We start from the raw sequence: 12,417 nt of genomic DNA on the forward strand, positions 1-12,417 counted from the left end.
GGAGCGTTATCAATAAATACACTGCTGAAAGTACTTCACAGTGCTTCATAAAGATAGCGCAGGAGTACAGCACTCAGACCAGTATTCAGGCAGTTGTATTAACACTGCAGCTCTCTGAGCTACAGAAAGATCTTATGGGTTCAGACTGCATAAAAGCTGGGAATCCTACTGACCTAGAAATAGGAAACATTAAGCAGCAGTACATGATGCAGCCTGAAAGGGCTTCTGGAAACTTAGGGAGAAGCATGGAGGAAGATGGAAGCTGTCATGGCTGTAAAGCACATGATAGCTTTACAGAATGTGGGGATGCAAGAAAAGCTGTTCAGAGCAGCATCTGCGGAGCAAGATATACAGCATGAGAACCAAGGACACCTCTAGAAGAAGGGACTCACAGCTTTGATTGGATATGAGCCCACATGGACAGTTGAAAAGTGTTTTGTAGGATGCAATTCCACTTCATTCTTGGAGGTGTTCAAGGCCAGGTTGGACGGGGCCCTGGACAACCTGATCTAGTAAAGGTGTATGTTTGGTGGCCCTGCCAGGCAGGGGGGTTGGAACTACATGATCCTTGAGGTCCCTTCCAACCCGGGTCATTCTGTGATTCTGTGTGATTCTGTGATTCATCCCAAGCCCTTTTCTTTTACAAGACAAGTGCTAAAATAGAACATCAGCCAACTCAGCAACAGTTTTAACTCTGGTCACGAGATACAGGTGTCACGTTTATAAACTATGAGAAAGCCTAAAGCAGATGGTAACTATAAACACTGTGAAGAAAGTCATTCCAGAAAGGAGTCCAAGTAGTGGCTATGGGAAGTTTCAATGGCAGTCCAGAAGGAGAACCCTTCCTGCAGGCAACAGGACAGACTCAACTGCAGGTCTAGGACAAGAGCTGTCATCAGAAATAGAGTGGGCACATGAAAGTCTTGAGATGTTAACATTGCCTTACATTGTTCACACAAATAGAACTGAGTTTAAGAGAGTTTACCTTGTTATAACGTGCGCTTACATTTAGTTTTCTACCAATAAAAAGACAAATGACTAGAAAGCCTTAATTAACACTCTGCGTGACTGCCACAAGGCCTTTTATTTGGCAGTGGTGGGCAGGAGATAAACAAGATGAAAAGCTTTGTCTTTGACAGAATTGAGTCTCTCCCAGTATGCAAACTATTTCCTGCTATATGAGCATGTCAATATAAACAGAAAAATGCAATGATAATAGCAGGGATAAATCGTAAACAACTCAAAGGCAGACTGTGCAGCTAAAACAAAGAGGATATATACACGGGCTGTAAACATTAACAGGGAAAAAATACTCAATTCTTCTAAAGGGAGGTGAGTGGTGAATGGATGAGGCCAGGCTCTTCTCAGTGGTGTATAATGACAGGACACAGAACAACAGCGTAAAGTTTGAACATACAAGGTTCCATACAAACATGCCAAAGAATTTCTTTGCAGTGAGTGTAACAGAGCTCTGGAATAGGAGAGCTCATGGAGTCTCATTTTCTGGAGATATTCAGAATCTGCCTGGACATCTACCTATGCGACCTATTACAGGGAACCTGCTTTAGAAGGGGATTGGACTCAGTGGTGTCTTGAAGTCTTTTCTAAGCCTTGCAGTTCCATGATTCTTTCTTCTCTTCAAGAGACAAATCCACTAAGCTCCCACCATATTTCATCTTCCAAAAATCAAACTTCAAAAACTAAGAACACACCAGAGTTATAAAGCTCAGTTATCAGCTTTCTAGTTCTTCCTGATTCAAACTAAGGATTTAAACAGCTTCCCAGCAGCAATTAGTCTAGCCACAAGCTCACAGCTAGGTAATAAAGTTAGAGCAAAACTAGCTCTTCCTAACAAAACCAAAGAAAGAAATGCACACAGTGCTGCAGGTCACGCTGATTTCACATTTTATTTCCACTCCTTTGATATCACCATATCCCAAGCTTTGTGCTGGTACCTGTAATACTGATTACAGAATCACAGAATTGTAGGGGTTGGAAGGGACCTCTAGAGATTACCGAGTCTAACCCCCCTGCCAAAGCAGGCTCCCTACACCACGTCACACAGGTAGGCGTCCAGACGGGTCTTAAATATCTCCAGAGAAGGAGACTCCACCACCTCCCTGGGCAGCCTGTTCCAGTGCTCCGTCACCCTCACTGTAAAGAAGTTCTTTTGCACATTCATGCGGAACTTCCTATGCTGTACTTATTACTTCTCAGATACTCCTATTTCTCCTCTTAAGTCCTTAGTGGTGCCTCTCCTATTCCCTGCATTCAAGGTACAGAGCACTGTTAATGTGAAACCACACCGCAGGCCTGTCCTACCTCCATTGCATATCCTGAAGTGTAAGACAAACATTAAAAAGCCTTTCCTTTATTGTGCATCATGGAAATGATCTGAGGCAAAGATGCCCAGCTGAGGGCAAAGGGTTTCATCATAAAACAATGCCAAACATCACAAAGCTTATCATCAGACCTAAGTAACATCCAGTGATTCTTCTTAAATGTTCAATTAGGAGGAAGCCAAAACTGACCCTCATGTCGAGTGCAATGTGTTTGTGTGCTGCAATGACAGCGCTCAATGGAGCCCTGTCAAACCATGGGAAGTTGTTGTAGGACATTTCAAAGGCTTTGAACGTAAACAACTGTGTTTACAGGGGGAAAAACAGAGTTTATTATCTTCTGGCAGGGGAAAAAATAGCAACTCCATAATACAAATTAACAGGAAGTAAAACAGTTGGAGCTCTAACAGGACGAGTCCATATGTAAACTACGTACGGTCTGCATGTCTCGGAGCTCTGCTCCGTGCAGCACATTAGTACACCACGCCAAGGCTGTTCCACCTGAGCATACCCACACGGTTGGATATTTCATGCATTCAGATGACAGAGGTATATTTACAGCGAAAGCTGATGGTTTCACGTCCTGTTTCCCACACAAAAGGCCAACAGATATTAAAAACCAAAATAACAACACAGTTCAAACGAAGGTTCTCGTACGTGCTTTAGGAAAGCCGCTCCGAGCCCACCTCAGCCCCCCCGGTCCCGCGGAAGGCCGGCAGAGAACGGGGCGCTCAGCCCGACCCCCCGCCCGCCCCACGAGGCCTCGCCCCGCCGCGCTCGCTTCCGGGAGGGGAAGGGGCCGCGGGAGGGTCCCGAGGGGTCGTTACCTCTTGGGCGCTGTCTGCTCCATGTCCCCCGGCCGCCGTCTGGGCAGCACCGGGCCGGCGCCCGCCCAACTCCTCGCAACTTTTCCTGCGCGCTCAGCTGGCCCTTTAAGCGCGGCTCGCGCCCTCCCTCGGCCGCGGACGTCGCCGGCCTCTCAAGGAACCGCCGCCGCCGCCGCCTACCCCGGGGCCGCCCCATCGTGGCTCTCATTGGTTACGAGCGACGCCACGTCGAGCGCCGGTTGGACAGAGGAGGAGTCGCTCAGGGTGGACCCGCCCACGTGGCGCGGACGGCGGGAGGGAGGGTAGGAGGGAGGGGAAAGATGGAGGCGGCAAAGGTGCTGAGCTTCCGGTGTGCCCCGCTACGCCGCGTCCCCGGGGGCACGCCGGGAGCTGTAGCGTAGTATCATAGTCTATCACAGTATCATAGTCTATCACAGTATCACAGTCTCGTGCAGGTTGGAAGGGACCTTAGAGATCATCGAGTCCAACCCCCGGGATTCGAGCTTCTGTGTAGCAGAGCGGCACTTCTACCACTTGCACCACAGGGGGGATTCGAACCCTGGGCCTCCGGTGTTGCAAGGCGGCATTGCTACCACTGCGCCACCAGGAGTAGTGCTGCCGGGAGCTGTAGTCCCGCCGGGAAGGGCGGCGGGGCCCCGAGGCGCCGCCGGTCGAAGGGCAGCCAGCCGTCCGTGTGCCACACGCTCGCGTCATACCCCGTCTCGAAGTGCTGGGCCTGCGGCAGAGGCTGCCGGCCGCTCCTTCCCCAGGCGCTTGGCCTCGCCCTCGGGCCCGCAGCTCAAAGCACCGGGCAGCTCTCCTTGCAAAGAACCTCACTGCAGCCTTTCAGTACCTGAAGGGAACTTACTCCCAGGAGGGGAGTAAACTCTTCGAAAGGGCTGACAATAGCAGGACAAGGGGAAATGGTTTTAAGTTAAAAGAGGGAAGATTTAGGTTGGATGTTAGGGGGAAGTTCTTCACTAGGAGAGTGGTTAGGCCCTGGAACAGGCTGCCCAGGGAGGTTGTGGATGCCCCGTCCTTGGAGGTGTTCAAGACCAGGTTGGACGGGGCCCTGGGCAACCTGATCTAGTAAATGTGTATGTTTGGTGGCCCTGCCAGGCAGGGGGGTTGGAACTACATCATCCTTGAGGTCCCTTCCAACCCGGGTCATTCTGTCATTCTGTGAAAGGCAGAGCTTCCCCTGCGAGGAAGCCCACGGTGAGTCCTGGCTGCAGGATGGCAGCACTCCCCTCAGCCGGCCCGAGGTGAAGGCGCTGACAGTTGGCAGGAGGCTGTTCTCGGTGCCAAAGCACACAAGTTATCCTGCGAAGCCAGAGGAAGCCGGCACGTAATTACTCAAATAGCAGCTTTTAGGTTGCTGAGTACTGTGTGACAGTTATCTGCCATTCCTCCACCTTACAGCTCCCCGCTTCGTGCAGAAATGATCGATGCTGAACTGACAGTGCATCCAGGCAGTCAGCCGACTCAGCACAAGAAAAGCTAAATGTTACAGCCAACATCCATCTCCTTTCCTGAAATCAGGTTTATTTGCCTAACTACTGAAAGTTAGAGGTAGTAAAACACTTGGGTAAGATCCATAAACATGACCATGTTCCACTTTAAGCTGGTTTTAGATGCACAACGGCACTCAAAACACACAAAAAATCCACACTCCACACTTAATTTGATATCCCTGGTGGGGATTAGCAAGGAAATTCTGAATGAATGAAGCCCCACTCTCATGGAAGTTGTCTACTCTGCCTGAGTCAGTTCCAGACGAGTTGACTCACTGTGGTCAGACTAAACGCACAACGGCAATATTGAATGAACCTGTTTAACAAATCACACACTAACATATGACCTTTGGGTTTTCTTTCTTCTTCTGAATCATGGAAAAATGGGGTAGGACATCTTCCTTTGCACAACAGATCAACACAGAGCTCTTCAAGTATCATCGCTCAAGCCAGAGTGGCTCACCAACGATACTGCCAGACTTCTCCATACCACAGAAAACTGTTTGTAGGAGGTGCAATAAATAAATAAAAATAAAACCCACAGCCATGAGGAGCCAAATACCTCAAGCACTGCGCATTAGATAGTAGTGGAGGGGAACCCTGCAATACTCCCAGCCTCCCTGTCCTAGGAATGGCAAAGTGAACCAGGTAGAAGATGCCATGTGGCTGTTTTCCAACTTCATTTTGGCTGATGTGCTGACCAATTATTGTTAGCTACACTTCACTGATTTCATTGAGCAAAGGGCAGCCTGATATCCCTATTTGGCTGTGACACTGCTGGATTGCAAAGGCAGTCCATCCACATCCGTTAACACAGGTCCTGAAGACAGTATAATCTGCCACTCCTTCATCCCCTGTTAAAACAGTTGGAAAGATCAAGGCTAAAGAAAACTGAATCTACAATTTAGGTGTTAGCTGCCCTCATTCAGAGTGATTTAATAACACAAACTCCTCACCCCCAAAATATCATTAGGTAATTGAGGAAGAGGGGTACAGAGAATCCTTCAGTTCTACCAATGAAGAATGAGGAGTCTAAAGTAACCCAAGGTGTCCAAAACAGAAAAAGTTAGCTAAGCCAGCGTTATATCCTAGTGAGATGAGCAATGCCAAGAAATACAGACTAACTCCATGCCTTCTTCACTCACAGAAGTTTCAGTTGTGCTTTACTTAAATGCCAGAATGCTTTTTAAGTACGTTTTTGCTGAAAATAAAATGTCAGGAGGAAGATAGTATATATGCCATAGAGTTCTTCAGCATCACTTTCTTAATCTCTTCTCCTTTCAAGTAGTCTTCTTATGCCTATAAGACTAGAATAAATAACATCATCTCACCTCTTCGCTGCAAGATGAATTTGGGAACCTTGCAGTGAAACATGACACTGACTTGGTATTTATTACAACGTTGTACCTCGCCACCAGCAAAGAAGGAATTTTGAAAGGGAAAACAGACTCCCTCTGTTCCTACTGCCTAATTCAGGCTTTCCAGTAAAGGGAAGTCTAGATGTTCTGGAGGCATGAATATATGATGAGGTTGATGGTGTCTAGACAACATGGAGATGAGGAAGTTACAGGCAATCTACGGGAGCATTCCCATGATTTCTTCCAAGAGTGGAACTATATGACGCTCCTGAGAAAGTAGGTGAGTAAGAAAATACTTAATATAACCCAGTCTTAAGAACACAGGAGAAAAGTGAGGTTTTTCTAAAGTATTTCATTCACTTCCACAATCTACATGCATTAGGACTCCATTCTCTGTGAAACTGGCATCAATATTAGTTCCACAGACCAAAGAATGAATGAAGACAATACTTAGTTTTCAAGTACTAAGACTATTTTATATTAAAATGTAATTTTGTAAACAAATAAAACAGTTTATATTATAATTACTTATGCTGCAATAGAATCAGGAATCTTGATGGGCTGACAATAGCAGGACAAGGGGAAATGGTTTTAAGTTGGAAGAGGGAAGATTTAGGTTGGATGTTAGGGGAAAGTTCTTTACTAGGAGAGTGGTTAGGCCCTGGAACAGGCTGCCCAGGGAGGTTGTGGATGCCCCGTCCTTGGAGGTGTTCAAGACCAGGTTGGACAGGGCCCTGGGCAACCTGATCTAGTAAAGGTGTATGTTTGGTGGCCCTGCCAGGCAGGGGGGTTGGAACTACACAATCCTTGAGGTCCCTTCCAACCCAGGTCATTCTGTGATGGCACTGACAAGTATTAAGTCCGTGTAATCACAAACTAAGATAACGTCCAAGCCCTTAAGAATATGACCCAACACACTGCAAGATTTCAGTCCTGCCTCAGTTGTGCAGAATTCATAATACATCTGAGAAGGACAAAAAGTTACCTGACAAGCTCACATCTGAGTATCTAACAGGTACTACTAACAGTAACATTTAAATTCCAAATGTATACTTCAAAGTCATACTCATAAATATCATGCAAATAAATTCTGTATGTTACAGTAGGGACCTTATCTAGTTTCTTTGATTGCAAATAAAAGAAACATTCGCTTCAGAAGGTATTAGATCAGGCTCATTTAACAATATGCATTTTAGCTAATAAACAGTACTCCTAGGAAAGAAAAGAAAAAAAACACCACAGAATGAATAGTGCATGTTGTCCTACTGATTTGTCTCATAAATACCTTCAGCTCTTTAGGCCACATGCCCCTATCCCTTCCTGGCATCCACAGTGCCATTCACAGCCCAGCTTCTTTCTCCATATGCTTTCTGCCTTTTCACCACAGGAGCCCAGCAGTGCTCCCACCTGTCATTCTGCATTGACTTTAGTCACCTTTGCGCACCAAAACCCATGGTACCTGTAGTGCCACTGATGCGTGTGCCAGCTTGAAGCTCCCTCCAAGCACTCCACATCTCCATTAGCCCGTGCTGGCCTTACCACACTATTATGAGGCTGGATCACAGCTCTGTGTTCAGCTGGCATCCAAAGGCCGGCAGACTGCACCACAGCTCTGTGACAATTCCTACAGCCAAGCACAACATTCCCCCTGCTGAGGGGCATACAGCGCTGCAAATAGGACATTTCCTCCTTCGCCCATCACCCCTGGGTTTGATACAGATAGGAACTCAATTCATTGCAGACCTCCAGCTTTCCTTTCAGTGTGATTAATATGATTCCTAAGTCACAAATTACTGCAAAGGGATAATAAAGGAAAAAAGGAATAATAAAGGGAAGGTTTGGCAGGCAAGCACATAGACAGAATGGATACAGGAGCCTTGTTTCCTTAGGAAACAGGTTCATAAATTCAGTAGACAAACAGTCAACAACAACACGTTTGCATGTCTCTCAGGGTGATTGCCTGATCGTAATCTGGTATGCTGGAAGTTAAGGAAAAGGCCTTGAATGAAATACCAGCTTGTTTATACAGATGATAAGAAAAACTGACTTCTGCCTGTTCGTTGTTTTTTTTTCCCCCCACCTATCATGCATAATGAGAGGTAACCTTGAAGGCTTATCTAAGAATTTGTCCTATACTTTCCTAACCCTGTCAGTCATAAAATAGTTAAAAATAAAATATAAAAGAACAGTACATTCTCAAGTTTGGACTAAAATTTCCTTTTTTTAAAAAAAAAAAAAAAAAGTTTTTTTGAAGGTTAGGAGTGAACAACTGTGTGTGTTCTCTTTTCCTGAACTCCTCACAACTTAATAGCTAATTAATGCTGCATAAAAGGAGGCAAAAGGAAAGGTAGAAGATAAACAGCCAGGACACAGAGGTACAGATTATGTCACCCAGATCCGCTCTGTCAAAACCAGTGTGATTCACAAAGTTCCTAAGATCTGTAATAATGAAGTATTAGTTGTATTGCTGCAGTTCTTCCCACTACCTATAATGTATCATATTAGCATCTGAAATATTCTTACTAGACCTGTAGACACTTGTTGATTAGGCTCGGGTTTTCCTGTTGACTGACTGTTCAGCTCACAGTCTTAGTAACAGGCTATATATAGACTTACATTTGCTATTTTTCTTAATATAGTACACTGTGGTAAAAATAAACCATGGATACAGAGTCGCTATTTACAGTTAACCACAAAAGATATCCCAGTGTGTACTACAGCTGCATTGATTGTGCTCATGGGATCTAAGGATTAGCATCCACTTGAAAAAGAAACTGCCTTTTGGTTTGTAGAAGAGTTACTGCTGCTGTGGTAATACTCCAAATGACTCCAGATTCCCATCTTCATGAAAATGTTCATGAACATCACTGCCCCCCCATAGAAACTATGATTTGTTATGGAGGCAGCAATCTGCAGAGACACATGCTTGGATCCTGCAGAATAAATGCCACTTAACTAGCACAGCTTGATGTCTGAATTAAGGCAGAAATTGAGATCAATAACTGAAGACTAATGAAATCATCATTACTTGATGAAATAAATGCAAGCTTCAGCTGTCTGACCATGAGCAGCTTTGTACTCAAGGCTTTCCTCACTGTGAAGGCTGCAGCCTCTGCTATCGTCCTTTATAGCTCCTGCACAGAGAGCCTGGAGAAGACACAGTGGAATTCTTCCCCAGAAGTTCAGAGAAGATCAGGATGTTGTTTATTTTGGGGGTGAATGTTTCTCAAGAAGCTAACAATGCCCATCCTCTCAGCTTTAAAGAAGGAAGATGTCCTTTCCGTTGCAGGCCTTTCACAGAAGTGCTTGAAGAAAAGCATAAAAAGCACAAGTACAAAGTAACAAGGGACAAAAAAGGAGAACCCAGTACTACTGGGAAGCACACTGTGAGCACTAAACACTATGTTCCAAAATGCTCACAGCTTATTCTACATACAGGGATTTCAGTTATTGTTTTGTTTTTTACAGAAAAAAAATAAATAAATAAAATGGCTTGTTTATTTCTACAGTTCATTCCCAGCTTTATTTCAGGGCTACAGCAAACCAGGTGTTCTGTATGTGAAAGAATCACTTATTCTTATGGCTTCACAATCACCAAATTTCTGTTTCCTGCTTTATTCCAATATTTCCCAAACAAAACAAGTCAGAAGATCATAACTCAAGTCCAAATGAGCTACTCATGTAACACGTACAGTCACACTGAAACAAAAATATCCGAATACATTTCTAGTCTAATGTCCTACAAAAAACATTCAGTGGCATAATAGCCATTTCACAACTGACTCTGAAGCGACGGGTCTGATTACAAGATAAGATGCCATGGAAATACAAGAATAATTTTAGAGCAAGAAAAAGATCAGGATTTGCACTTACATTCCCATTCTGCTCTTAAAAACAGCAGGAAACTTTCTCCATAGCAGCCCAGATACTAGAGAAACAGCAAAGCCACAAATAATACAGTTTTGTCGGACTTGTTTTATGCAGTATGCTGATTTGAGCCTCCACTAATGAGGCTCAGTCTGTATCAGGAGGGTTTATGACAGCCTGGCTGCTAAAGACGTGGGCTTAAAATACCATTGCTGCACAGCAAGGGTACTTCTTGCTAAAGACAAAACTGGAAACGACTGAGTTTACGTAGGTCAAACTGTAAAAACACAGCAGAACATCAAACCAGTTGCTATCTAGAGAGCTTATGAGCCACATTAAATTTCAGACCTAAGTTTTTCCCATTTTTCCTTCTCTTAAAAAGCAGGGAACCAATGAAACACGGGTGGAATTACTGAGTAGCCAAAAAGAGTTTGTCAACAGCCATCAGCACTGCCCATTTTCAAGCAGACTGGAATTAGCAAAAAAGCACTATCCTTGTGGCATAATTTTCCCTGCAGAGCATAAGAAAATAGAGCAATTCCATATGCTAGGAACCTTCTAATGGAAACAGTTAATTTACCACATGAGGAATATCGCATGCATACCACTTCCACCTAAAATGAATCACTCCTTCCAGCTGAGAAAACTGAGGCCTTTTATCTTCCTCAGGGTGGAGTCCATCTCCTCCCCTAAATCCCTACAGAGCAAAGCTGCTAATCGTTTTAAGATTTGAAGACATTGCTTCTTTTGTGTTCATATATCACATTTCAATGTCTTCTAAACAAGAGAGAGTTTCATGTTTTGTGTAACCTTGAACTGGACGATACGCTACTTTTATTGCTTCATCCTTGAGCTCCTCTGTAGTTCCATGATCTAATTCATGACACTGGTGGCATGAAGCTGCTCTTCCCTTGGCAAGGCACATTTTAAATTCCTTAAAGCTAAGTTTAAAGCAAATGTGCTAATTTGAATACTAGACAATACGGTGAAAAAAATAACAAAACCAGAAGTAAAAAGCAGAACTTTGTGTATTAGTATGCATTGTGTCTCCTTTCAGTGAGATTTATAGGTAGTAAATCCCTGCTTCGCACAGCTCAGACTAGGCAAAATATCTCTAGGACCTGATCCAAAATCTATTAGCATCAATGGCATTTTTATTTCAAATATGCTGCTTTGGAGATCAGCTCTCAAAGGAGAACCCTGTCTCATTCATTCATGTGCGTGCAAGTATAAATGCAGACTTTTCCTTGCCTGCTGTTTCCATCCTCAGCCCAATTCATCTCTCAGGAGGACAGAAGAAAGGTTAAAGTCAGACATAACCTCTTAATAACATGTCAGAAGTTCATCCAATTAGAAATGATGCAGATTGAGAAGATTAACAGTGTAGAAGCAGTCTTCTTATCATGGAATAGATGCTAAGAATTTGAAATTTTAGACAGTGGGAAAAATTGCTGTTCAGAGTGACAGGGACGTTCACACAATGCTGTGCTGGCTCCTTATATGGTACAGTGTTTTTAGGTGAGAACGTGTGTAGGAAGATTAAAATCACATAACTGAATTAAAAAGGCCACCCACAAAAATGCGCAGCACTGGTTACACTTAAAGTAACAGGAACACCACGTTATAAACACAAATGGTTGGTTTGATACTCCACTATTAGCATTTATCTTGAAGTTTCAAAATGATCTTTCAAAAACATTTACCTCATTTTGATGGATGCGTAACACTCAGCAGCTCTTCACTCAGTGCTCCAAAAGTAGACTTCAAAGCGGTGCTCCAAAATACATGAAACAAGGCTCTGCAAGACCACTTTCTGGCACCTGTTCTTGAAATAAGAAAGAAAAAAAATAAGCACACTACAACCAAGACTCCGCATTATTTTCCAGGAATTCAGTAATTTCTTGGAGTGATTATATCTACCACATCTTTGAAATCAAAGGGTTTCTACAAATCCTGACTGGTTGAGTGTCTCTTGCAGGACAGGTAACAGCTAGCACAGAGGGTTGCAGGGGATTTATCACTGCTTTAGCCATCCTCTGGTTCTGTTCCTACTTTTGCATGAAAGATAAAATGTTTATGCTTAAGACAATATTTATAGCCATAAGTATTAGCCCGTTCCTCCCTGGTTTTACTATACCAGCATATACAAGAAATACGTAAAACTACATCTATTATTGCTACTACTTTGCAAGATGTTGTATATATTGTAAAGCTGGCTCTCTAATAGAAGGCAGCTAAAGACCTCTGCACTTAAATCTGCCAAAGCTGATACAGCAATCACAAACATGTGTTGTTACACTTCTTGTGGCTCATCTCCACATGGTGCAGCTGTTGTGTTGGCTAAAGAAAATGCAAGCCCAAGGGAAACAAATTTAATTCAGCTGGGGTGACTTCCACTAAAAACAAAAGTGTTTTAAGGAGAACAGGTGTCTTACAGTAAGGGGGATTGTTTGAAGGGTTTTCCTCAAACTTGCTGCGCTTCTAGGAAGTCTGCTCTAAAGTGTTGTGCCTG

General features: G+C 43.9%; 1 protein-coding gene across 1 annotated transcript in view; it reads right to left on the bottom strand.

Annotated features, from left to right (window-relative positions):
* STK3 (serine/threonine kinase 3) overlaps positions 1–3,357 on the bottom strand; it is a 113,019-nt gene extending 109,662 nt beyond the window's left edge. The window contains exon 1 of the mRNA XM_015856118.2: positions 3,167–3,357. Coding sequence (XP_015711604.1) covers positions 3,167–3,189 — 23 coding nt within the window. The 5' untranslated portion in view covers positions 3,190–3,357. The remainder of the gene's footprint in view (positions 1–3,166) is intronic.
* Between the last annotated feature and the right edge of the window lie 9,060 nt (positions 3,358–12,417).

This window comes from Coturnix japonica, chromosome 2, assembly GCF_001577835.2.
Source record: "Coturnix japonica isolate 7356 chromosome 2, Coturnix japonica 2.1, whole genome shotgun sequence".
In the NCBI taxonomy this organism is placed as follows: Eukaryota; Metazoa; Chordata; class Aves; order Galliformes; family Phasianidae; genus Coturnix; species Coturnix japonica.